The 26,416-nt window shown below is 40.3% G+C and overlaps 1 protein-coding gene across 14 annotated transcripts in view; it reads left to right on the top strand.

Annotated features, from left to right (window-relative positions):
- The first annotated feature begins 222 nt into the window (after positions 1-222).
- The window catches only part of elna (elastin a), a 49,504-nt gene continuing 23,310 nt past the window's right edge, over positions 223-26,416 (top strand). For 13 of the 14 annotated variants that reach the window (XM_056374160.1, XM_056374158.1, XM_056374157.1 and 10 more), the window contains exons 1-7: positions 223-512; positions 10,869-10,937; positions 11,234-11,281; positions 12,473-12,559; positions 13,007-13,033; positions 24,903-25,028; positions 25,174-25,245. In XM_056374160.1, the coding sequence (XP_056230135.1) occupies positions 437-512; positions 10,869-10,937; positions 11,234-11,281; positions 12,473-12,559; positions 13,007-13,033; positions 24,903-25,028; positions 25,174-25,245 (505 nt within the window). In that variant the 5' untranslated portion in view covers positions 223-436. The remainder of the gene's footprint in view (positions 513-10,868; positions 10,938-11,233; positions 11,282-12,472; positions 12,560-13,006; positions 13,034-24,902; positions 25,029-25,173; positions 25,246-26,416) is intronic. The other variant, XM_056374149.1, reaches the window with a different exon arrangement.

The following is a 26,416-nucleotide window of genomic DNA, read 5'->3' as shown; positions in this document are numbered from 1 at the left end:
AGGTAATTATCTGGGTATGTGGTTTTTGCTCTTCCTCAGTCTCCCTCTTGACTCTTACAGATAAGTACGCTCCGTATCCATGCAAATGCTTGGCAGACAGTTCAATTCCTTCTGGATGAGAGTGGGGGGGGGGGGCTGTCTCTCTCTCTCTCCCCCTCTGTGTGTGTGTCTCTTTCCCTCTCTCTCTCTTTCCTTGCTGGCAGCAGTGTCTGTACTGTTGGCAGGAGTGACCAGAATAAAAACAGCAACACCAGACATAGAGGAGGAAAAAAAGCAACGTGATCCATTGAACCAGAGTCTTTGCCCTCTCTTAATTACGTCAGGTCTCATATCTTTTCCCTTTTTTCACCTTTTCCCCAACTTCAGGCTAGTGGTAATTAGCTAGAAGAGAATAAAACCAGCTGATCGGGAGAGGGGTGGTGCATTTTGGAGCGAGATGGCTAACAGAAACATTCTGTTGCTCTTCTGTGGACTCTTCCTCTTAGCACTGATTCAGCCCTCTCTTCAAGGAGGTAAGTGTATGTCACAGGTGTACTGAGCCGTGATCTTTGCTGCACCAATCATGGACTTAGAACAGGTGCAATTTTGTGTCTATTCCTTTTTGTCCCTCAGAGACATAAAACTGAAGTTTTTAAGTAATTAAAAGTTTGCTGAGGCTTATCAGCTATAATACTTCACTTATTTAATTGAAATGTTTTATGTGATATATAAACCATATTTATATGTTGCAGGGTAACTTAGTGTAAATTTGTATGAAATAAAGTTAGTGCTAACTTTGATTGTTTAATTGTTTCTTTTGGCTTAATCCCAGTTATAACTTTGAAAGGACAGTTCTGCAGTTGCGTGGCTATGTATTTTTGGTTTTGGTGATTTAAATAAATTGGTTATATGAAATCTCTATGCTACAGTCATGAAAATTAAAGACTGTTTAGAGTGACTGAGCTTCTGCACCACTGCTGAAGAAGATGCTACAATAGATAGAAAGAAAATAGTTCTTTGCATCATATTTAAATGTCCATTTCTGGTCTTAAAAGTGAGGTTCAGTACTATCCACAGCATTACCAGATATTTGTTTCCCATGGCTTTATATTGTCATTAGGTTTAAAAGTAAGAGGTAACTCTTCATCTTAACTTTTATGATAGTGCTAACTGGTCATTATCAGTAGTGTGCACAATTTAATTTTAAATTCTAAACTAAGCATCCATTCATTTTTTTTGATTCTCTATACTAGTTTCTCTTGGTGTTTTCAATATATTTCAGACAATTAAATTGCATACACACACACATATGCGTACATAGTGTATGTTTACATGGCTGCAGACCCTATCCTGTAACATGTCAGGAAGTGAAGGTTCCAGCTGCTCCTTCTTCCCACTCACAAACCACAGTTTAAATTCACCCCTGATGAACTCCCTGCTGGACAGGGAGCACACAGTATGTTAGTGTCACTTTGACAGCTTCGACTTGGTCTTCTCTTGAAGTTAGAGTAGCAACATGTAGATTTTAGGGGATAGTTTCAAGTGCAGCTTAAAGTTGTAGCTTGTCTGTTTCAGACAGACAGAAAGTAAGAAAGAGGTAGTGAGCATGCCTTTCCAACCACTTTCATTCAGCCTGTGTGTTTGCTTTTTCTCCCATTCCTTCATTGCTTTGATTTGGTTCTTGGTCTGTGTTTTGGCTGAGATTCTCAGAATTATTCAGCCCCCAACTGGAAAACATGTTTAGCATCTGTGCCTGGGTTTGCTGGAGTCAAGTACCTACTCTGTTGTATTTATTTGCGTAAAAGTCACAGCTGTTTAATTTCCTTATCTTCCAGTGTACAAGTGTCCTCTCAGATGCATTATTGTTAGATTGTTAGATTCCTAAAAGGAATACTTTGTCCATATAAAGCCTCACTTTTCCTAACCGCTTGTTGGCCTTGTCTAATTTGATCATGTTGACAAAGTCAAGTCTTTCTTTGTCAGGTCTTAGATTTTATTATCTAAAAATTTCTTTGCCCTTCTTTTCTCTGTCTTATAGCAGATTTATCCTTTCTTCTCTTAGCCAGCCACATTTCAGTTGAGATTTCAAGGTGCATTCAGGCAAAAATATATAGCAGGTAAAGGAGCCAACAAATATCAGCACTGGCTTAGGAGGGCAACTTTGATCTCCAGTGTTGAATCCATCCATATCAAACATTTCTGTGGCATTCAAACTAGTTCCATCTGTGTCTGTGCACTCTAACTTGGAAATAAAAAAACACTCTCGGCTTGTTCCAAAGTGAAATTATCTGTGAGTAACATGAACCTCATTAACACACAACCATTCAATTGATGCTTCTGCGCAGAAATCACCTGGCGAAAAATCACCCCTTGAATTATGATGGAGTGCTGAATGTTTTCCATCCACAAGTGTAAATGAGTTATGGTCCCAGAGGACACATCTGTGAAGGCGTTTGTTAATAAATATGTCCGCTGTCATGTTACCCTTTGACCATGTGCAGGTATGTTTGTTATTTATCCCTTTGTACGTTGAAGGAGGAAGATTTATTTTACATTCCACAAACAAACATGGATAAACGCGAGTTGGATGTTTCTTCCTATCAAAATAAATTTGTGTTGATGCAGCTTGGACTCAGTGGTCTCTATTTCATGTTGCTACATATTATAACTGAATCAAACCCAGGCCTACGACGGCTGATAAAATTCTTTGAATAGATTCCTCAACCTAGGAATTTAATCGGGCTTATACGTCACTGCCCTAATAAAAAGAAAACTGAACAGCTCATAAGGTCCTCGCAGATTTGTTGCGAAATGACACCAACTTTGAGAGCGTGTCATGTATCCCATTCTTCTGTTTCTTAACTTGACATACAGTATGTTCTAATCCCTCAGAAATCCCCAATAAGCAATTGGTGGACTTGTGCCAAAGTCATTAGTTTAGCTTTTATGACAGACACAGTTAATGGTACAATTCTGACGGGCAGAGACTCATGGGAGATGAAGAGGGAAAATAGCTGCTCTGTTCCTTCACCGTCTCCAAAGAATTAAAGAGGTTGTGTGATTTTTTTCTTTAGTATAACTGGAAGCCAGTTTGCCTCATTTGGCATTGGCTAGGTTCAGCAGCAAGACTTCAGAGGAATTTAATACATTAATCAGTGACACTCGCCCGACTGTAGGTGAAGTTAAACTAAATCAGTGCAGACTGGATGGCGGGCTTTGGCTGTCACAAAACACTGGTGATGAATTGCAGCATTGCACAACCATTACTGGTAGATACCTAAACTGATTGTCTTGATTCCCCAAAGAAGTGGTGCTTCAGGTTTTATTGGTAGCGTGTGCTGTGAACACCTCTTTGGCGCTAATCCCTCTTCTGGCAAGGTTGAGTGCCAGCCACAGCATGCTGGATTAATGTGACACATAGTCATCCCAGTGCTCAACAACTCTACACTGCAGTTAAAGAAATAGACCATTTTAAGTACTGTCTGAGCAAGACGCAGACGTTTTGCTTCAGTGAGGTTTTTGTCCAATTTCTCCAGCTTCTTTAATGTTGGACCCACAAAGGCATTTTAATTTGTTGATTTTGAATGGTTTGGTGTAATTTGCAGTGAGGTGACCTCATTTAGTACTCATTTGGGTAGGACCTCTTTCGTTACAAGCACCAACTGACTAAGGTTTGCTATTGTGAAAGAGTTGTTATTCCATGCATTCATGTCTCGCTCTGGCACACGTCCTGGGAAAGCGTTAGGAGATTGGACAATTCCATCCGCGGTTTGCAGTTTTACATCAAAGCATGCTGCCTGGCTTGAAAGTCACACTCTGCATCAAAGCTCCTAGCCAGAAACGATTACTAACATTTTGGCCAACAGGTTTTCCTATCACCATTTTTACTGTAACTACTGTTAAGATTGTTGTTGGGACCGGAGGATTGGGATGGATGAGTTGTTTTAATAGAAACGTAATTCTAAGGGACTGAACTCCAAGTATCTAGGGTGTAACTCCTTAGCAATATACAAAGCATTTTTACAATCTCCTTGTCCGTCCTGTCCCTTCACAAATGGATGATTGACTCATTGATTAGCAATCCAACATGTTTACGATGCGTCACTTTTACATATGTAGATTCATATGCACCGTTACTGTCGCATAGTAGCGGGTCCTCAGTATTGCTGGAAACACATATCAGTTAATAATTTGTTCAGCTTTTGCTCTGTGGTTGTGGATAAATGTCAGTCCTAGCATCTCCCAGTCAGATGTTTGGTCTGCTCTCAACCGGTGCCAAGTTTTCAACAAAGAAGCACATTAACTCAGATGATTCATTCCAGCCACTCTGTAAGCAGCCCTCACCAGGCTGTGAGCTGCGAGGAGCAGTCTCACTGGGCCAGCAATCTGAAATGGCTCCTGTCAGGAATGTTTTCATCTTGACCCACCACTGTGTGCTGATGTCCAAGCTTTTCTAGGTTTACATGACAGCATGAGCGCAACGTTAGTATAAAAATATTTTCTAATAAAAAACCATAACTGATGAGAGTAGATGGTAAGAAAATAAAATTCTGATTAAACACATTACGTCAATTTAATCAAAATCCTCTGGCATGAAAACATTGTATGCTGTGTTGTATTAGTTTCAGTGTATTTTTTTTGAGGCAGGGGGTGGGGTTAACATGACATCTTAAGGCCTTTTGCATCAATCAGTTGGTCTAAACAAAACAAAACTGCATGTTTATAAGTGTTTTGTTAGATTTTAGAAACAAAACTACTGCAGAACATCTCTAGTTCCGACACAGTGTCTCTAGACTGATTGTGAAGATTTCTTCCTCTTTAACATAAATCACTTATTTATGCTTTCCCCCTTCAACTCTGTAAACTGCTTTTGTCCTTGCCAGGATAAAGGTAAAGAGGAAATGTCAATATCTTATTCATAAATATGATTAATGATTTTTCATTCGGTCACACTGTTTTTCGCCATTCCCAGAGTTCATTCCAAAGCACAACTTCACCATTTTAGAAAACAAAAACGTGATTTATGTCCTCTACTTAATATTGTAGACGTTTACCAGTCACATCAGTTAATTTCACATTTATTTTTGAGAAAAAAAACAACAGTACATTGTATTTTGTCTGACATGTCACATATGCACCAGCAAAAACTGTGCAGTGTGTAGTGAATGTAGTCCTTCATGGGCTTTTTAACATTGCACCCCTAACTGTGTCAGTTCTACTGTATGATATTATCACATAAATCAGTTTCTGGAATACAGTCATAATATGAACTGTTTGTTCCACTGGCGTTTAGTGATTTCACATGGTTGATGGTTATCTTCAACCATGGCGTATTCATTAGTCATGTTCAGCTCTGAAATATTTATACAGGAGAGTGCACTGCTGTTCCAAAACCCTCAAAGAATGTCTCTCCGAATGTTGTAATGATCCCGTCAGTTTCCAGTGGGAAGGCTCCACTCAAGACACCCAAAGGCGAGCACTGACAAGATTACAATCAGGTCTTCTTGGACATTAAAATATTGCCACCCGCGGGCTGTGAGCTTGTTTGCCAGTGCATACCGTACCTCACATTGTTCTGCTTTACACAAATGTCACTGAGACAAGGTAGGGAGAGTGTAGAAAGAGGCGGTGAAGTCAGGTGGGGTGGGTGCAAGAATACGTTTTTAAGTTTTTAAATTTTTAAATTTTCCCATTTAATTTCTTTTTTTTTTTTCCTTTTTCATTTTTTTTTGGAGATGGTCCTCACTCTTTCCTCCTCCGCCCTCCAACATGCTGTGGAAAAAAGACAGCTCAATGGGTGACTGATAGTAAGCCAGCTGTCACATGTCTGATAACGGGACAAGTAAGTGTGCCAGGAACCACAGTGTTTGCTCCACTGCTCTGTTGCTTGAGGTTGCACTATGAAAGCTTTCCGTAAAGACAGAATCAAACTTTCTTTTCTGGGACAGTGGTTTTGGATACAACTGAATGCAAACAGTTGTTAGTTTGTCAAAACATTTTTGATTTTATCGAAAGAGATGGGAATAGTGGTGCAGAAATGTGAAAATATCAGGTGACTAAAGCACATTGAGTAGTTTTTCTTAGGACTGTGGAGCACAGCACTGTGATCACAAATGGTAATGTTCTTGTAAGTCTTTTGTAAAGGACGGGGAATGCCATAGTTAACTTTTGTGAGGTTGCATGTGTTGGTGTTGTGTATGTACTCTCAGGCCTAATTACCATGCATGTTCAATCAACTCGGCATTGAATTATTTAGCAAAAGACCAATTATTAAACAACCGCAGCACAGGGTTGTGGAAATGTCACATTACTCACCAGCTTGTTGTAAATGAGGTAAAACTAAACTTTTTCAAGTTACAAAGAGCAATTGTAAAAACTGTCATTAACATGGGAGGTACTACGGAAAAACCCGTCACCAGCTTTGGTTTGATTCAATAACAAAACAAGTTCTGACTTACAGTTTCCTAACGTCTCTGCTATTCACTCATTATTTGTGGGCCCAGTAACCCATATCCCCCATAAAATGAAGTGTTTTATGCCAGTGTAAATTTTCCACTTAGAGGGTAATTTGTAGATAAATTTATGAATCAGACTTTTTTTTTTTTTTTTTTGTTGGCTGTATCGCCTGTATTGATGCTCAGGCAAAATATCAAATAAATGATCCCTCCCAGTGAAACAGTTGATAAACATGTCACTTCCTACTTTCCAGGCCGACACTCAAAACATGACATTATGCAAAACTAAACATACAAAGGGCTGGAAACAGTCCTTTTCACCTGTTAGCTTGTGTCTGGTGAGCTACGTCATTTTATCAAAATTCAAAACAAGGGAACTGAAGAAACCAAAACACATACACATACACATATGTTGTGTATGAAAATGGTTTTTTATCTAATCCTTTGAGCTTTTCAGGCATTGTATTCGTTGTGTTGTATAAACACAAATTTGAATGCTCTTGAAGCTGAATTCTGATTATGAAATTTCTCTGCAAGTGTCCTGCCTTGTTAGATTTGGGATTTAATAATGATGTGAAAGTGTTGAGTGGTGACATCATTTCCCCTCTTATAGAAAAAAATTCTCCCTAAAATGTAGAAACGTAGAATTTCCGGCCACATGTTGTTTGGTGGAATATTTTTCTTAGCCCTGTATATGATTTGTGAGACACAGATGATGTCTCGTGATGGTGAAATTTGTGAAAGAGCAACAAGTGAGTTTAATTTCCAGAAGTTTTAAAAGACTATAATGCATTGCAGCCACGAGAGAGTGTACATTGTAAGTAAAAACTTTCTTACTGGGCGATGGCTATTACTGTCTTTATCTAAAACCCTAGATCAGTAACAGTTCATAATATTTTCTGAGGTTTGCTAAGGGATTCTGTTGGAAATCATTAAGATATATGAAGGTAATACAGGCTGAGGGAAAGTGGGCATATATTATAGTAAATTATAACAATTCCAGACTAAAAAAGTACTAAATTACAATTAAAAATGTTGAATTCATCTCAGATTTTCACTCGATGGGGTACTCAGTTCCAGGCACAAGCACCAAAATGTGTGTTAACCCGGCCACCACGTCACTTTGGTTGGTTCACCTGCTACCTGACTTCTTAAACAATCACACCACGTCTAAAAGTTTTTGAAGTCCATGTATTAAAACGTGTCTCATGACATGTTTCAACTTTGCATGCAATTTCAAAGCCTCTAAAACATGAGCTAAAGATGGGATCCATCCACTGGCCCCATGGTGTGTGGGGGATTGGGGAAAAAATGGGAATATAAAAAGAAAATGAATAGATTTTTTTTTTTTTTTTTCACTAACCTATGATAACCAATGGTTATTCCACATGGCAGCAGACAGATGTTGTACCTGGGGCCGAGGGTTTCCCAAACAGACCCCACTTTATAGCCCACATGACAACACATTTGTTTTGGCCGAAAGGCCAAAATTCCAGCCCATCAATGTGAGACCCATATGGACATTTTGACATGGAAATTATTTATACAATAGCCCCTACACTTGTTCTAGATACACATAGTTATTGAAATAGAAACATTGCAGAAAGTGTCAGTATGTAATTCCCAGACCATGTACCCTATCCCATGTGCTTGACTTATTTCCTTTTTGCCAATGACTGCCTGCAATCAGAGTTTACTGACACCCGGTTCACTGTGAGTCTTACAGTTGGACCATACTCAAGTCCAAATTGGAGTGATGATAAATTCAAATCACTGTCAGGATTCCTGTGAGTACATGTACATCATCACCCTCTTAATTCACTCAGAGCAACTCTGGGCTCAAACCACAACAGTAAAAAGTTCAGTTGACAACAGTTATTTAATCAATAACAAGAAGGCTTATTACTTGCTGCAGCCTAGACATTGTCTAGGATAATTATAAGTTGTAAAATTCTCTCACATTTCTTTCTGTGTTCCAGTGGATTGAACCTGCCCCAAGCTGAGTAATATAGTTGTAAGTAATGGCTTCTAACCAGTGGTTCGGCAAGATCAGATCACTAATAAAAGTCACCGCATGATGATAAATATTCAGATCTTTTCGTTCTTTGTTTGTTATTCACCAACATTAATCATATCACAAACACTCAGGGCAATCTCTTGACTGGAGTCTACTGAGAAATAAATTCAGCCTCGTCTAATCCCTAGTGCTCTACAAGTCAATCTCGTCCTACCCCCACATTCCAGCACATTCCCATGACCTGGCTGAGTTCACAAGGAACGTAAGCGCGTGATGATGATGATGATGGCAATAATTAGGACAATCATGAAGAAATCTTCAATTTTATTGAGGTGTAGGTCAGGTCACTTGGCAAAGGTCAGTTTGTGCCTTATTTGGACGCATGGTCACAGTGAACCTAATGAACTCTGTAAAAGTGGTACAGTAGCATGATGGGATTCTAAGAAAAAAGGAAAATGGGAGCAGACACACACTCCCTCTTGCCTCGCTTGCAATGCCGAGACAGGAAATCCTCCTTTTGATTGTGAAAAGAAGGAGCAGAGTTAAGAACAATCACTCCACCTCCGCCGTGTGGTGCCTGCACCTAAGATCTCTCCCATGGAGCCACTGGTGTGGGCACAGTGACAGACACATGCACACACAGTCACATTGACTTAGCCATTTGATAATCAACTACAGAACCCTGGACATTATTTATTCCTAATTTTTGTTTGAGCCTGCAGGATTTTGAGTTTTCTTCAGTCTTCAGTATGACAAGGCCAAACCTCAAGAAATCTGATCAGTTCTTCCATCGTCCAGCTCCATGATCTTCCCAGTCAGGATGAGTTAAAAGGCAGCCTCCCTCTCATCTGTCCATTTGTTCATTCATGGAGTCATGGAGAACAATAACTGTTCCCATTTATGCTGGCGCTGAAAAAAAAACATGATATGGCTAATTCTCCTGCATTGCAGATGACCATTTTTGGTCAAGAAGAAAAGAATTTTCCTCTTAAACAAAAACAGACAAAAGTTTTTACCCGGTTCCAATCAGATTTTGAGTTCAGTTTTGGAGTATGTAAGTAAATATGGCTCTGTTGTCCTTGCTAAATTCAACATAAACAACTCACGCTTATATCAACACTTGATTCTGCAGTGTAGACTCTCAGGTTTTTAAGGCATGACAGAAAATATCATTCCTCATGGCTCATTTTCTTTACGAATCAGTCATCACACACTTTTTCACTCAAATATTGTTAGCATGCTGTATATGTCACAATATCTTCACAAACCCATCCAACATGATGGGTTTTGATTCTCAGGGTATGTTTGTTGGATTTTGCATTTCATTGGTTTCCTGCATGGATTGGCACTGACTGCTCGTTTTCTTGACCTTGGCTCTACAATAGAAACAAAACTGATTCTATTGTGGCACAAACCCAATAAATATGTCACAACTTATTAGTGAAAAGGTCAGAGCCATCTTCAATGCAATGGATTGTTACTGTTTGGCATTTTTCAGTGGCATGTGTTGTGAATTTTCATTCTACTAGATGGGACAGTAATACCTTGTAATGTTCTTCCCCTAATGGCCACACTCAGTGGACAGAATTCAAAGCGCAGTGTTCACACAGTATTCGCTAATAAACACATGAATGCTTTTGACATGTGGTTTAAATTAATTGGCCTCCCAACACATGTAAGAACCATTAAACATAATCATCGTGGTCCTGCAGCCCTGATCTCTCTATTTTATGATATAAACCAGGTTTTCCCCTCAAAAAATATAACTTTGTAATTTTTTGCCTTAGCTCAGTGGTCCCGTTGGAATTAGCTGTTAGTCGTCCCAGAACAACTGGAGTCAGTTTTTCATCCTCCCTTTCTTTTATTTCTGTTGTTGTTCTTTGCACACATGAGGCCACCATGTCTGGGATCCAGAACGACCATCTCAGGAGTTACTCTGGTTTGCAGCCAGAAGTCTGCTAGACAATGAGGCTAGGGGATAACGGTGGGGGTTGACGGTGTCCACAGTGTTGCAGCAGCTTTCTGAAAGAAGATTTCCAACTGCAATACCTCATCAGAATGAAAACAATTGGAAGTTTCTCTTAATCAAGCCTATAAAGTTTTTTTTTTCTTTTTCTTTTTTTGTGGTTTCACTCTGGCTCTGTCTGGAGCTGCTGTGTTCATGTTTCAATGTGCGCCCCATCACCTCCATGACCTGGGGCAGATGTGTGCGTCAAGGACAGATTTCATTTGCGCAGTCTGGGTCACAGATGATGAATGTGTGAGAATGTTTGTCTAATAAATGGGGTCATTGTTTAGAAATGCTGTTGCAAGTGATGCAATAAAAAATTTAAAAAAACATTAATGGCAGAAAACTGTTTTGGCTTGTGTTACCCATGTTGGTCATGACCTTTTGTTGTGTCTGTTGTGTGTTCCAGGTGTCTATGTACCACCTGGTGCTGGGATTGGACCAGGAGGTGCTGGAACAGGAACTGGATTCTTTCCAGGTAACAAAGCCTCCAATGACTGTCTGGACAGATTATACAAAAATAATCCAGAATGCAGCCACAACAAACAAAGTCTGCTTATCATTAGCAGAGGTAGAAGAGTAAAATGATACTACTGCAGACCAGAAGTTTCACTAAAACAAAACACCAGTATAAAAGTATCTTAATATGAACTAAAAGAAAAATATTTACAAAACGTGAAGGTCATATGGTGTAATGATGAACTGGCCAGTTGTCCATTACATCACTGCATATAGGCATACCATAACTCAATACTCTGATTGTTGTTTTACAAGGGGCTGCTGGAGGAGTCCCCGCAGGCTATAAACCAGCTAAAGCTGCAGGTGAGTAGAAGGGACATTAGATTTATGATTTTCCCTGTACATAAATTTCATTTTTAAGAATCACATCTGGTTTATCACAAATTGGTTCATGCACTAATGTGTCAGTGAACTGGAAAGAGGAAACTAAACCTGTTTGATTTTTATATCGTAAATTAAATTGTAAAATTTCTTTAGCCTCATCATCAGTTGATACCTGATTTGTGGATGGACCAATGTGCATTCATGATAAACTAAATGTTTGGTTTAACTCATTGCTTTATGGTTATTTATTCCAGGCCGATCTTTAATTAAATGCAGAAGTTCATATGTGAAATGTTTATGTTAACTCATTATAAATTAAATGTTTTCCATATAATAACCTCTCAGTCATGACAGCAGTGTTGCTTTCTCAGGGTTCTGATTGTTTGTTCAAATGTCTGTTACCTCAATTGGGCTTAATGCACAGCCACAGATATTCTATCTGGTGTTTGTCATTTCACACATGCATAGCAGATGCCAGCACAGTCCACTTCAGCAGCAGTTCACCAGCTATATGCAGTGTCCTGGCACAGCTTCAGCTCCCATTTGCTGAACAAGTTTTACCCAGTGTGCCTTTTTTTTAAGCTAGGGGTACTAAAGCCGTGATGAGACTTGAATTGCGAGTTGAAAGTTGTTAGTTGGATGTGTGTAAGTAAACAGATTGCTGTCCTAAAGACCAATTCACACTCACTCTTCAACACTCTTTGCTTTGATATGGACAGCTCTGGGAGAAATACATGGTGAGACTCTCTTGTCAAACCACCACAAGCTAAGAATAATTAAATTCTAGGTATCTGACTGTGGCAATAAACAATGCGTTTGGGGCCAACCACTGTTGGTGAGCCAGTTTACTGGAAAACATTATATGGTTTGAGGCTTGGAAATTGGTTACACATTTCTCTCATACGACCTCTGTTGTGAGTTTAACAATGCATAATGATGATAAGGTCGGACATGTCGATGATGATATTAAAAATGTTAGCGGATGATTGATTGATAGATAGATAGATAGATAGATAGATAGACAGATAGATAGATAGATAGATAGATACTTATTTATCCCCTTGGGGAAATTCATGAAATTTCCCCTTGATGATGCTGAATATTGACAACAATAATGATAATGAGGCTGCATTGATCACATTCATACCTGTTTCTGTTTATCCCTGACAGTAGGAGGTTATGGAGGTGGAGGCCATGGTGTGGGACCAGGTGGTTTGGTGCCAGGGGGTGTTGGGCCTGGTGGCTTGGGCATTGCAGGTAGGAACATAAAAAAACTAAAACTTTTTTTTTGTTTTAAGAAAGCCAAACAGTGAACAGCTGAGTGAGTAGCTGTTCTCATTTCCTATATTCAGGCTGCTTTTTTCAGTATCTTAGTGTCATTAATCAAAAACAGGCACAATTGGAAAGACAAATGTTTGACAAACATTTGTAGCTGTTGGAGTACCCTGGTATACAAACTGTTCCACTGCCACAAATCCACAATGTCCATGGTTCGATTCTGTCTGGGGACCTTTGTTGAAAGTAATAATCACCTCTCTCCCCCTTGTTTTCTGTGTCGGCTTCACTACCAACTGTCCAATAAAGGTGAAAATGCAGGAAGAAGTAATGTTAAAAAAAGATTGTAGCAGTCTATTTCATAATGTTTGAGAAATTGAAAAAAACTGTAGCTGTAACACATGCTTTTCTTTTGTTTTCACCCAACAGGACAAGGTGGAAAGGCCCCTAAACCAGGTAAGTTGGAACATTTACATCTGTTATTACATACAGAATAGGCAGGTTTTAATGTCGCATTTACATACTGAAAATAACATAATAAAATATATCAAAACTTTCTTGTGAAACAGTTTTATGAAATATTTTGAAGACGTAGTGTGTTCTTGCTCTGTTTACAATATAGAGCTCTGCTGTATAGCACTTCTGTTATAGAGGCGAACAGATTTCTTTTGTTTACAACATGGAAAATTCCTATGCATTACATATAAGTGCCTTGAAAGGAAGGAAACAGTGTGCAGTGTATTGTTATGGGTGGATGAAGTAGGTTAATGTATAGTCTGCATAACGCCAGCACACCAACAGAATAGGGAGACATGTACAGACACAGAGCCATGGCTAAAGAGAAACAGTCCTTTGATTGGTTGTCACCAAGTTTTTCTTATCACCCCAGTGTTTTCGTCAGGGTTGGTTTACACTGGCTCGGCAGCTGTTAAGGGCGTCCTGTCTAGGTGGGACCTTACATAGATTCTTCCACTCCTACACCTTAGCTGTATTAATGAGTGATGATTGGCAGAGTGAAAACGGCCATCAACGCCAGCCAAACAATGGTGCCAGAGCACTGATTAATGTTATTGTAATGTTAGACCCTTACAATATCTGGAAACCTCCGTGTTGAAATTTACCACGGCCCGTGTCTCCGATACCGTACAGTAAATATTTTCCTTTGCTGTATTTCAGTCTGCACTGTATTGGAGCTTTAGTAATGTTTAGCCATCATTTAATTTCCGTAAGCACCGCTGATACAATCTCAGCTTACCTCTATGTGTTTAGAAAGATAAGGAATCAAGTAATCGTCTTATAGTCCTGATAACTCATGGAGCCTGTTACAGAAGGGTCCCTCTGGAGTGCCACACCGCCGCCCTCAAACAAGAGTTCCTGGAGAGCCATGGTGTGAAAATGACCTAATATCCAGTATATGCTGGAAGTTGATTTTGGCTGGGCTCAGCAGAGCATTACTTGGGAAATAATCCCCAGGCTTTTGTATGCCTTCAAGTTCTCCCTCTCCTCACCAGGCATATATTGCAGAAATTACGTTATTGAGAAAAAGGGAAGCAATCGATGTTAAAAGCAGCTCCTTGACTTATTTCTTAAATTTGGTTCTGGGTGTTCCTTTCCACATTCCAAACTAATCTCTATTGAGTGTAAAAACAAGCAAATAAAAACCGAACACACAGTGAACAGCTAGGGGTCAGCTAAGGTTCAACAGATTTCTGAAACAAAAGAAGAGACTTAATTTCACTAAGGGGTTATAAGATGTTCCGCTTCATGACTACAACCATGTTCAGCAATCACTGAATGTAGGTTCCCATCAGTGTTGACGTTTCATATCAGTGATTTCTATTCCATCAGAGGAATATTGCCTGAAGTGATCCAAATTTGGATATGAGAACTTTCTACATGCCTCACAAGTATGAAATTTGCAACACAAATGCACATCTTCGTGGCGCCTCTGGTAGCGCATATACCACATGTCCTAACTGCAGCGGCCATGGGTTTGAATCCAACCCACGGCCCTTTGCTGCATGTTATCCCCTCATTCTCTCTCCCTGACTTTCCTGACTGATCTGTCGCTGTATTATCGAAAATAAAGGCAAAAATGCCCAAAAATAAATATATAAAAAAAAACAAAAAACAAATGTACATCTTCAATTCACAAGTGGGTAAGCCTCTCAATAAACATAAAACACAAACATAACCAAACATAGAAGAAATGATTTTCAACCAGCACATGAAAAATCATTGACCCTGTTTTATTAACCATTAATATATAAAGCAGGATTCTGCCGCTAAAGAGACACAAGTGCAAACAAAGGTAAACTACTCACACAAACATCAAGAGAGCCGCATTCCTATGATCGTTCTTATGTTGAAGCCAAGCGGTGACATTGCATTCCCCAGATACACACCTTGCCTGGCCAGTAATAGAGAACAGCAGCTGGCTATGTGAGTAGCGTGACTGCAGTGAATTGCAGCGTAGCTCATGCAAGACCTTGTAAATTTTATACTAATTGTGAAGCCTGTCAGCATCCAGCGTTGACGATACACTGAAAGCTGGAAAGAGGAACTTTCTCCCTTTGAACAGCTATTGGACACTGTCTCCTTTCCTGTGTTCCCTCAAGCAAAGGTGGATTCAATCCTCATGGTGTGATTCCCAAAACTTGGCTTTCGAAGGCTGGCCACTTGTCACTTTCAGGCACTGTGAAGGGAGTTAACATGAAACATAGAGGTTACTGATTTTGCCGTAGGTGTAGTTTTATTGTACCCTTACAACAGTCTGGTGTAGATTGAGAAAGAATGTGTCTGGGTGGGATGTGTTACAGTACGTGTCCATGTTCATCTTGCCAGACCCTCGACTCTCTGAGCAATACAAAGTGAAGACAACATGCTGTCTGTCCCGCCTTTGTCTCACCATCTGAAAGCTGATATCAATGTCACACAACACTTCATTCATCTTAGAGCAATGAAAAAATATGAGCAGTCAGAATCTCTAAGCAACTTCATTTAGCATTTCTCTGCTTATATTATATAGATCATATAATAGATTGATAAAATACTATAGCCACCAATGTGTTTCTAATTTTTTGTCCGACCATTATCATTGAGGGTCTACACAACTACACACAGTATTAGAAACATGACTGGCATTTATTAGTGTCTAGGCTCATAAAGCATGTGGGAGGTGTGTGTGAAAGAAAATAGCAATGACTAAAGGAAAGAAATTGAATGCTGCCTTGCAGTGGGTTGTTTAGGGCTTCCCTGGAGTTGGCATCAGCAGCTAGCTCAAGCATTGGCCCCATTAGGTGCCAGTCCAAACGGTGTTCATCATAGATGTTGTACTAGATGTACTGGTTTCGTTGTTTTGTGGGTGGTCCAAAAGAAAACATATCTGAAGGTAGTCAGCTTTAACAGTTCTCTGAAAAAGACAAGTATGAAAAATGTGTGAGCTCTCTGTCAGTTCAACACTAACTCAGTGCTCCATCCACGACCAGCCATCCAAAAGACTGAAGGAAATTGATATTGTGAGCCTGTCAATATGGGTCTACTCATCCTATCATTATATTGCAGAACAGCTCAACAGCACTACAGCCTCCAAAATGACTTCATGAAGGTAGGATTTATTGCAGGGCTGTTGTATTAGACTGCATTAGTTTTAGATAAGTGTGCCAAATAAACTGGTAGCTGAGTGTATATAGTCCGCACTTACTACCTCACCTTTATTTTGGCTCTTCATTGCCACTGAATAAACATATCAATTTGAAGTAATGAAATAAAATAGTGAAAATGGTCCCGACAATTCGATGCAAGATAAAATCATGCTTGGACAAACTGCAACACACACATCATTTAAGATGATGGATTACAGTGGTTAATGCAGCAACATGTCTCTGTGAGTTGCTTTTGATGGTGTTCTGAAATTTCTGGATTGTGATTTCTGTGACGGCAGCCCAACCTGCAGTAAGAGGGAGAGTTGTAGCTCCTGATTGCACACAGTATGTAGGTGGGTTTGAGTTTTTACAGCCTGTGACCAACAGTTGACTCTATTTTGATGTTAGTACTCACTTTAAAGCGCACACTGGAAGTATTGCTCATATGCAGTTAACATCCACCCAACTATAAACTTTGCATCATTTTGAATATTGTGTGTATCTTCCTGCACATCCCATCTATACACCTGATTCTTTTGGTCCATTTTCAAACTCTCTGGTTCATATCAGGGTCATTGTTTGAAGAAGCACTAAGTGTACTTGTCTGGTTCACTATAGGAAGAGTAGAGGCAAGGCAGAGAAGTGGAAAGATAGGAATAGACATGGGGAGGACAGAGAAGAGACAGCGTGACGCGAGGAGGATGGAACGGGCCGATAACTCATGCAAGCATACCGTATACACTGTATGTCATACGCATTCTCCATCATTCACCAACACACACACAAACACACAAAACATCATATGCACATTTATTCATGCAACACACATGCTCAAGGAGCTCGCTGAGAGGAAGGAGACTGATAGATTGAGGTGAGGATGAAAGTGTTTAGCCAAAAGAAGATGAGCTTGGAGGAGATTCAGTCTCTAGGAGCCCATATGTGTTTCATTACTGGAGCTCAGACATGTCCTCTAAGCTGTCAGAGACTGGAAGCATCTGCATGTGTGAGCGTATGCAAATGCTTAATATGTATCCTAGCATTGGTTTGGGGACATACAGTATCCCTTCCAGCATAAAGACACGCACCGTAAATTAAGTGCTGCTTGTTCAGCTCATCCTCTATTTTAACCCACCTATCTTTCCTCTTTCTCTCCTCCATCTGTTCTACACCAAGTCTCTGTGCTAAGCTTTCAGCATCTTGGAACCTGAGCTGTCTGCAGAGGAAACTTTTTTTTTTTAAATATATATCAGAACCACACTGCCCCCACACTTGACTCAGCCCACCCATTATACACACAGCCAGCAAAGCTTATTTGTTCACATTGGAAATGCTTCCCAAACTATTTTTCTTGTATGATTTCACCAGATGTTGTTGTTAGTGTCTGCAAAATCTCACTAATTCATCTTGAGAATTTAATTTATATCAGAGTAAAGCAAGATAAGATAAGGGCTTTATTAGTTTTTATTGGTGTCTAATCACTAAAGCATGCCACACATTACACTTTCCAACTGTGGTATTTTCCTCCAGGTTGAACCAATACTTTCACTATGACTCAGTAACAGCTCCGCAGCCATTCACCAGCCTTTTCTCCGTCATGTTGTTCTCTGGTGAGCATGTTACCACCAATGTAGTTTTTTTTCCATGTTCACTGTGTTAGTTGATGAGCCATCCCTTGGCATGCTCTCACAACCTCTCCCCTGCTCTGTTTGCCAGCAGGTCTGGAGCATGGACCACTATCCTTGTCCATCTGGCAGCACAGCCTAAGTGTTGTTTATATAGCGATGGAGAAATTCATTGCTCTTATTTCCCTAAGAGTCCATGAAGACAGATCACTGGTTGAACAACCTTGTTGCAGTCATTGGTAGAAGTGGACTGAAGTCATTGTAATCAGAGCACCTAAATTGTGTATCTGTGGCTTCTAGTAATTACAATAATGTTTTCTGAATTCAGATGTTCATTTACAGCAGGTTATTAGTTATGCAAGTTGATTACACAGTATGTGTTCCACATTGGCTGAGTATAGCTGTAGCCGATCAAAATGTGCAACACATGGGTAAAGCTTACATACTCACAGTATATACATGGCAATGTTAGAGACATGGCTGATGGTGATTGTATTTAGAAGTGATTTCTCAGAACTCATCAAAACCCAGTGCTGGACTAAATGATCAATGGAGATGAATGTTTTTTATATGACCTCAGCTTTGGCCCTTTAGGCCTTATAGGTATCCTGATGTTTTAGCCCATGCACCAAGACCTCTGCATACATGTGATGTACAGTTTATTAAACAGCTTTTCCACTTTCCGTGACGCAATTTATCTCTCTGTTTTCTCTTGTAGAGCATCCCATATGCTTCACAATGATCACATCCTTTATAATGACAGAGGAACTTGGAAAATGCTTTTGAGGCCGACTCAATGAATCTAACGTCAGTGGTTCAATTTGCATGTTTTGATTTGAGCCAACCTGTCGAACACTTGTCTCTTTTCCCAACCCTGAGTTGTCAGAAAAGTATTCAGTGGAATAGCAGTTAGATGCATATGTGGACCATCTGGGAGAGGAAACACTCTTGGCCAACTTTACATACCGTAGCCACAGATTGCCTTTGTTGACAGGTTCTCAGCCTATATGTAATTTTCAGAACTATACTTCTCTAGACATGGAACATATTGATCATGAATGAGCAGTTTTACAAAACTGGTCGCTCTAAGTGCACATGTACTCTTGTGTCCTGCTGTATTCTCTAATGCTTTGGGGTGTGTTTCTGCCTTGTCTGAATGCTTTTATGCACATGCTTCAAGTGAGTGTGCCAAGCTAAAATGGGCAATGGCATGAGCTCTGGGTTAGGAATACTCTTCAGACATATTCAGGGTCTCAGTGTTGGCAGAGCAACTGTGACATTCCTTTAGAAGTGGATAAAAAGTACAATAGCATATAGAGACTCTCAACTCTCACAGAAACAAGCAAAAGGGAGAGATGTTTGTTAGATTTGAAAGCTTATAGCATAGCATGTTCTGCTCTGTCTGACTTGTAGCATAGACAATGACATCACAAACTCAGTGGATATGGTGTAATGCATGGTGTACAAATTAGCACAGTTTGAATTAAGGGACAGGAGTAATGGTCTTCGCACAGATGTGTTTGAAGTAAGCCATGTACTGACAAGGACTCAGCCGCAGACGTCACAGGGTAGGCAGCCTGGTTTGGCACGGTGGCAGCGCTTGTAAACCACATAACGTGTAATGGTGACTTTTACAGTTGCCGTCAATTTGGAGCCATTTGCAAGAACTGCTCAATGCCTCAGAAATAATGTGTGTGTTCTGATGCCCAGCTGCGTGGGTTAGTGAGACCCTTCAGAGTCAGGCAAAGTTGCTTCATCAACGTAAGTGCTTACCACATAGCTTAACAGAGCACATTCCCTCTTTAGTATTACGAAAGTTGACCTCTATAAAAGTAAAAGTTGACCACCCATACCACAATGATTAACTATAGTAAAATAGCAGTTTGGAAGTCCAGTTTTATTACACTGATTTTGACCTGGACGCTGCCCCAAAAAGCAAAGATTTCTTAGAATGAGGCAACCTTAGACCCTTTTCCCTGTTTGTCTGTAGGAACTCTGACAGTTCTGCACTTGGGGTCATTTGGCAAAGTGGGAGGCTGAGGCTTTGGGACCACTCATTGATAGTGTCAATGACTCCATGGAAAAGAAAAAGCGAAAACAATAAAAGGCCTGCCGCCAAAGTCGGCTGGCTCAGCCAGCAAGGGAGAGAACTTGTGTGTAGTGGTGTGACTTTGTGAATACTTAATTAGTCCAACATGTGACTAGTCCTGCTTCTCACAGCTCGGTGCCTGTGACTGACAGCACAGAGAACCTGTTAGTGACAAGGAGCAGGGGAGGTCACGGGAGAGGGAGGGGGAGAGGGAGAGGAAGCGAGGGGAGCCTCAGTGAGTCCACTTGTCTCACGCAATCTGGAATCACTACAGCACCTCGCATCATTCCGCTTTCATCCAGCTTGTCCTGCGTCACTTCGTAAGAATGCAATCTATCCACCAACTTGGAAGTGAAACAGTGTGATAATTTGATACTGATAAAAATCTGGTGTCATGACAGTGAAGGACATAATGATGGGCTTAGTTTTCAAAGTGAAAATGTATATGGGACTGTAGCCGAAGAACAGTATCTGCCTGTCAATCACAGTAAAAAGCTGATTCTCTGGGGGCCTCCAGAGAGCCTTTGAGGATGAAGTTATCATCAAGATTTTCCATCACATTAAAGAAAATTACAGCATTTGTATTGCCATAGCACGCCTCTGTGCTTCTTGCAATTAGCTTTTTACTCTTTGTGTGTTTGTGGTTTTTGATAGTTTTACAGCAAATCCAGTGTTTAGGTGAACACAAGACCCAGTTTATCATTCTTCTGTAACCCTCCTGTCATTTTAACACATTGACACTGGTTTCCATGTCAGTCAACGCTATTAATGAGACATGCGAGTTGTTATCTCCTCCCCTGGCTTTTCAGTAAATAAACATTTGTTTTCCGACTGCTTGCCTGATTAAATATGTGCTCAAACAAAGAATACAATGAGAAACAAGTTGCAAAAAATTTCCTGGACATTCCAGAGCTCCAGCTCCAAAGTCTGCTTTCCGAGCGTCTGCCGTCAGTTACAGTGGATCTCTGCCATGGAATTCTTTGCTCTCTTAAATTAAACCCTCCACCAGGCCCAGCTGGTTCACAAAGTAGACAGAAGGGGAGAGGGGGACGAATAAGGAGGAGAAGGAAATGTGCGAGCAAATCCATCTTTCACTTCTCACGATTGGCTTCCTCTGGTTGCTGCCATTAACACCTCATGTCTGGTCAACGCAACCCCGTAGACAAGAGAAGAAAGAGCAAGAGAAAAGGATGATGAATCAGGGAGAACAAGGGCAAGAGAAAGACAGACTGAGAGCTGAAAACAATGTTTTGATTAATGTCTCTTGTATTCCTCTGGTTCTGAAACACAGGATTACCTTACCTAACCCCAATGGAGAATGAGCAAGACATTTCAGTGGTGAGATTGAAACCAGATATTTCTGTTCACACTGGCTCATATCCATCACTTGTACTGGACCCGAGTTTGAGAACATGACTGGTGACTGAAAGAAGTAGCAATACTGTCTGGCTTGTTTTATTCCAGTGCCAGTCTTCATTTTAAAGACCAAGGCACATAACATGGTGCAGCAGGAGGCAGTGGATATGGCAGCCTCTCCGTCATCACATTTTGATTCCTCTGAAAACAAGACTCTTCTTTGTCGGAGAAGGTCTAGACTTGGATTCACTTGTGTACCCCCTCGCTGAGATCACTCTTAGACCAGCCACCACAAATGAATCACCACCGCTGGGTGATGCGCAATTATTTGCTGCCACACCATCCCAAATTTCACCTCAACAACCTGCTGGTGCACTTGTCCCTGCACAGCTGTGAAAGCCAGTGGTCTTTTCTGAATGGAAACTGGCTAGTAAACCATGTTTCTGTCACACTTTTTTTAGAAATCTAAATGGAGGAAACTATGATGCATTGCCTTACTGCATCACTTACCTTCCAATTTCCTTGGCCCCCAGTCCTCCCTCCTGTGTAGTATTGGGTTTCTGTCCCTTCCATCTTGTATTCAGAGCATTGACCTTTTGTAGGGTTCCTTTGTCCAAGGTCCAAAGGCAGCTGGCGTTTCAAGTGTTCTCTCGGGCTTCCCACTATGCCTTGAGGGTCACCGAGAAAAATTAGCCACTACATTAGTGTACAGAAATCCTTCAGGTTGTCAGCAATCAACTAAATACCGGGAGCGGCACCAAAGAAAAGCAATGATTGGATATCAGGGTCATCGTGCAGACTTTCCATGTGTGCGGTTCATAACAACAAACAACATTGGTTTAGACTTCCAATAATGTGTGAGCTAAGACGGGTCTATTTGTGTGAGCTGACGTGCTGTAATGATGGTAGTCCAACAAAAGCATGCTTGTTTGAGCTGACAGGATGGTGTAAATATGGCTAAACAGAGAGCTTTTGTGCAAAAACTCTACTCTCCATCTCCCAAAAATACAATCAGTGCTTGGACGCCAAACCGACAAAAATCCAGATTTTGTTAGTGTGTCCTCTCACAGTGACCCTGAAAATACACAACCTCCAGGGTAGTATTTTTTTCACTTGAGAGCATTTTATTTTCCCAGTGTCTAGTGATGTCAGAACCACAGAAAATAAAGTTTCTTTTCCTTTCTTCCTTGTCTAAACTTTATGTCTGCCCAAGGCCTGCGCTCATGGTTACACACACACACAGACACACACACACACACACACACACACACACACACACACACACTCTCAGGCCGACTTCTGCATGTCTGCATCTTGTCTCCTGATCTCAAATCAGAGAGCTGAGCTCAACGTGGCAGGTGCTGGTCGACTCTGAGCACGACTGCCAGGGCCAGGTTGGGTCATGCACATGTGAGCACAGGTGGGCCAGATGACGGATGAATAAGCTAAAAGTCTCCACAGTTCTGGCTGTCTTCACTCTCTCTTCGTGTTTCTCTTCCATTGACATACATAATCTCTCTGTTGCACAGACTGTGCTGTATATTTCCAACACTCACACTGACAATTGCATACACGTCAGACTGGCCAACGAGACATTCTGTGATCCGGAGGCAAGATCAGACAGTACAGTTTTAAAGAAACATTTCAAGCCAGACTTGGTCATTTCAAGGGGTTTTAGGCATCTGCAGCATTCAATATATCTTGTAACACATTTGTTCTGTGTCAGTTTTCTGTCAATTCCTTAAAATTTTTATAGTATGTGGAGCTCACTGATAAAAACGAGACAAATGATACAAATTCCTTGTGTCAGCGCAAGAGACACTGGAAAAGAGAAAGCCGTAGATCAGTCTGATTTATATAAGAATTGATTACTGTTATTATTACTTCAAGGTGTGTCTGGGGATGGTTGAGCAATCGAGGAGAATCAGGCTGAAAACTTTGAAGGTGATGGATTATCACAAGGACGCTTAGCTTAGCAGCTGGGCTCGCGTTGCATGCTCAGTCTGTTTGCCAAGCCCTTGGCAAGGCTAGTGCCCACATTTGTTTTGACTAGGTCATGAAACTCCACACTTCCATCTTTCTCTCTGTCTCTCCCAGCACATTCCTCCTCCTCATCACTATCATTACCTGCACTCTGCAGATTGCTGGATTGACTCCATGCTCTCACCCTCCAGTCTCATGTGTGTCTCTCTCTCTCCCCCCTGTTCATTTGCTTCCCATGCAAAGTTGTTCTCACCCCAGATTTTTTGGCTTAGAAGTGTTGATGAAAACAAGTTCCTTGGTGGACTAGTGTGTTGGCCTCATTCTAATTTCTCCTTGTTTCAAAAACAGTCATTAGTCCAGCATGTTTGTCTCTGATTGGGCGAACTTGTTCAACTCACAGCTTTTTTTAATGTCTGAGAAACATGTGACCAACAAGTTATAAACATATGGAGTCTCATATGTTAGTCCTTGAAAATAGGCATTTATCTGGAAGTACTTGTGTTTAACTTAATGCATCTAGATTTGAATAATATCCCACCTTCACCGTCTTTCTTGACATTTTTCATAAACTGCACTGAAAAGACTTTTATAGCATGTTCTACGTTTTGCAATGGATGACAAATCAAAGGTAAATAAAGTTAAGTTGAGCTTTCCTGATGAGTTAAATTACTATATTTTATATTTTAATAATTTTAAATTTTTGACATCCTGTCATGACATCCACTCCATTCTTGACTCCTCAAGGAAAGTAGCAGTTGGTTTTTACTGCTTATTTGCTTTGTTAACTCGAGCCACTAAGCACAAGCAAAGCAAACCTTCACATAAAAGTATTTTTCAGTCGTAAGTCTTCCAATGGCTTTTTTAAATATACACATTTCAAGATTTATGGCAGAGATAACATAACATAATAATGACATACTGTACTTTAATATTCCCTTAATGCTATCCTGGACATTGACCGTACAGTGGGCTCCTGATTATAAGGGTCTTCCGGCCTTTTCTCAATCCAAGTGCAGGTGGTGAGCATTGTATTCCATGTCCTTTCCCCACTTTCTCCATTTCCCTTCTTCGTCTTGTTCTCACATTTTTGGTCTTTTCAGCAAACAGAGACCCAAGCAGGGATATGACTTTATTCATACATCGAGTCAAGCCAAAAGTTTTTGCCGCCCATGGATTAGTCTGGGGCTTTTTGTCTCCCAAAGAACAGATTGCTGCCTCCAGTGTTTAGAATACAGCATAAGCAGAAGACAACCATGTTATGTCTATCATGTCTCTTGGTCAGTGGGGGTCAGCTCTTTCCCCTGTGCCTAAGGTGCAGTCCTTGGCTCTAGAAACATAAATGTGAGTGTTTTCAATGACATTTAATTAAGCACACATGAATTTGTCATATTTGATGTGTTTGATTTTTTTTCTTAATCTAGAGTTTGTAGTGCTTGCGGGTCCTGGGAAATGTTTTGATGAAAGATTGAGTGATGGGTTGTTTTTATTGAAGGGTAATAGTATTATAGTGGTATTGTTTTTATTTGAAGAATGTACTAGTAACTCATTATAGCCACAGTTATAATAAAGTTACAAGAATGTTGTTTTTTCTTTTCCCTGACTTTTCATGCCCCATCTTTACTTTATTTCAGGTTATGGTAATCTAGGAGCTGGTGGACTTGGTGCTGGTGGATTTGGAGCTGGTGGACTTGGTGCTGGTGGATTTGGAGCTGGTGGACTTGGTGCTGGTGGATTTGGAGCTGGTGGACTTGGTGCTGGTGAGTACTTATAGTCTGGAACTGAAATGATTGGTAATGTGTCCAAGCATGGTGCAACATTTAAACCAATCTCATAAGGTTTCACAACAAAGATCTAATATGTCTTTTGAAAGTTTGCTCACCTTTGCCCCTTTATATCATTTAGGTGGTTATGGTGGATATGGTGGAGGCACTGGGGGCTTTTTCCCAGGAGCTGGACAGAAGGCTGCCAAAAGAGGTACATCTTCTGGTTTTATTAAACTTATATTTTATTTCAACTTCACCAAACCAGAGTGCAAAGAAACCAAAGAGAAAGGGAAAGATTTAATAAATAAAGGGTTAGTTTATGAATGTATATATGAATATATATGAATAGTCTGAAAGAGTGACATGAAATAAATAACTTTTTTCCATTAGTAAGACTCCACCTCTTTATAAATTTTGGCTTTTGGAGTCTTAATGCATATGTAATTTGCTCCATCTCATACAGGTCCCATACTTTATGGATCTAAATGTTGTGTAATGGAGGATCAGGTTTCAACCACCTAACTGTAATACAAAGAGTGTCTTTTACAGAGGTATTGAATTCAGCATTAGTCACTCTGGTCTTTGCTGCTTGGAGTATATTTACACCATAAAAACCAGAAAGATGTCACTTTAGCGGATCCTATCATTTGTAATATGTCAAGAACAATGATTCTAAAGAAATTACACAAGAACCCAGCAGAAGTCAGACATTTGATGTTGGTGTATCGCTTATTACTTTAATAAGAAGTTAAGAGGCATGTGTGCATCAGTTATTTGCTGTGGGTTTGATTCCTGACATCTGTTGTTTATGGATTCCTCCATTGGACACAAACACAAGCGAAGGGATCACAGGCAATGGAGTGCTTTTTCCCTGACTTCTAAACAAAGTGCAATGCTGTAGGCTCACTGACTGTGATGGAAACTGGGGGTCATCAAACATGATGATGGAATATTGGTTGTTGGCATGAGCCGCTGATTATGTTCCACTTGTTTGTTTTGAGTTGTTTGTTTTGATTGCTGGAGTGATCGGTTTCAACCTTTCTGTAGAAATGCCTCAGATCCAAGGTTTGGCAAGTTTGGCTCTCATTTTTGCATTTAGGCTCGTGGTAAAAGATCCATCTGTGGAGTGTTCATGGTGTACCATTTAGATAGACTATCTCTTCCTTTAACTGCTTTCACTGTAATTTAACACAGGCTATAGTGGTCATCTTCCTGCATGGTTTAGAAAGTAATCATAAGTATTAGCTTGTAAGCAAGCATTGTCCAACAGTAAAATCACTTGCTGATGTGTCATTAAAAAGTTGCTGAAACAACAAAAAAGATGCATTGTTTCTGATAAGGCTCCTTGACGGTTATTCCCTAAATCTCTCATATTAACGAAT

Source organism: Seriola aureovittata, chromosome 4 (genome assembly GCF_021018895.1).
Source record: "Seriola aureovittata isolate HTS-2021-v1 ecotype China chromosome 4, ASM2101889v1, whole genome shotgun sequence".
Classification (NCBI taxonomy): Eukaryota; Metazoa; Chordata; class Actinopteri; order Carangiformes; family Carangidae; genus Seriola; species Seriola aureovittata.
This window is presented reverse-complemented; position numbering and strand designations above follow the sequence as displayed.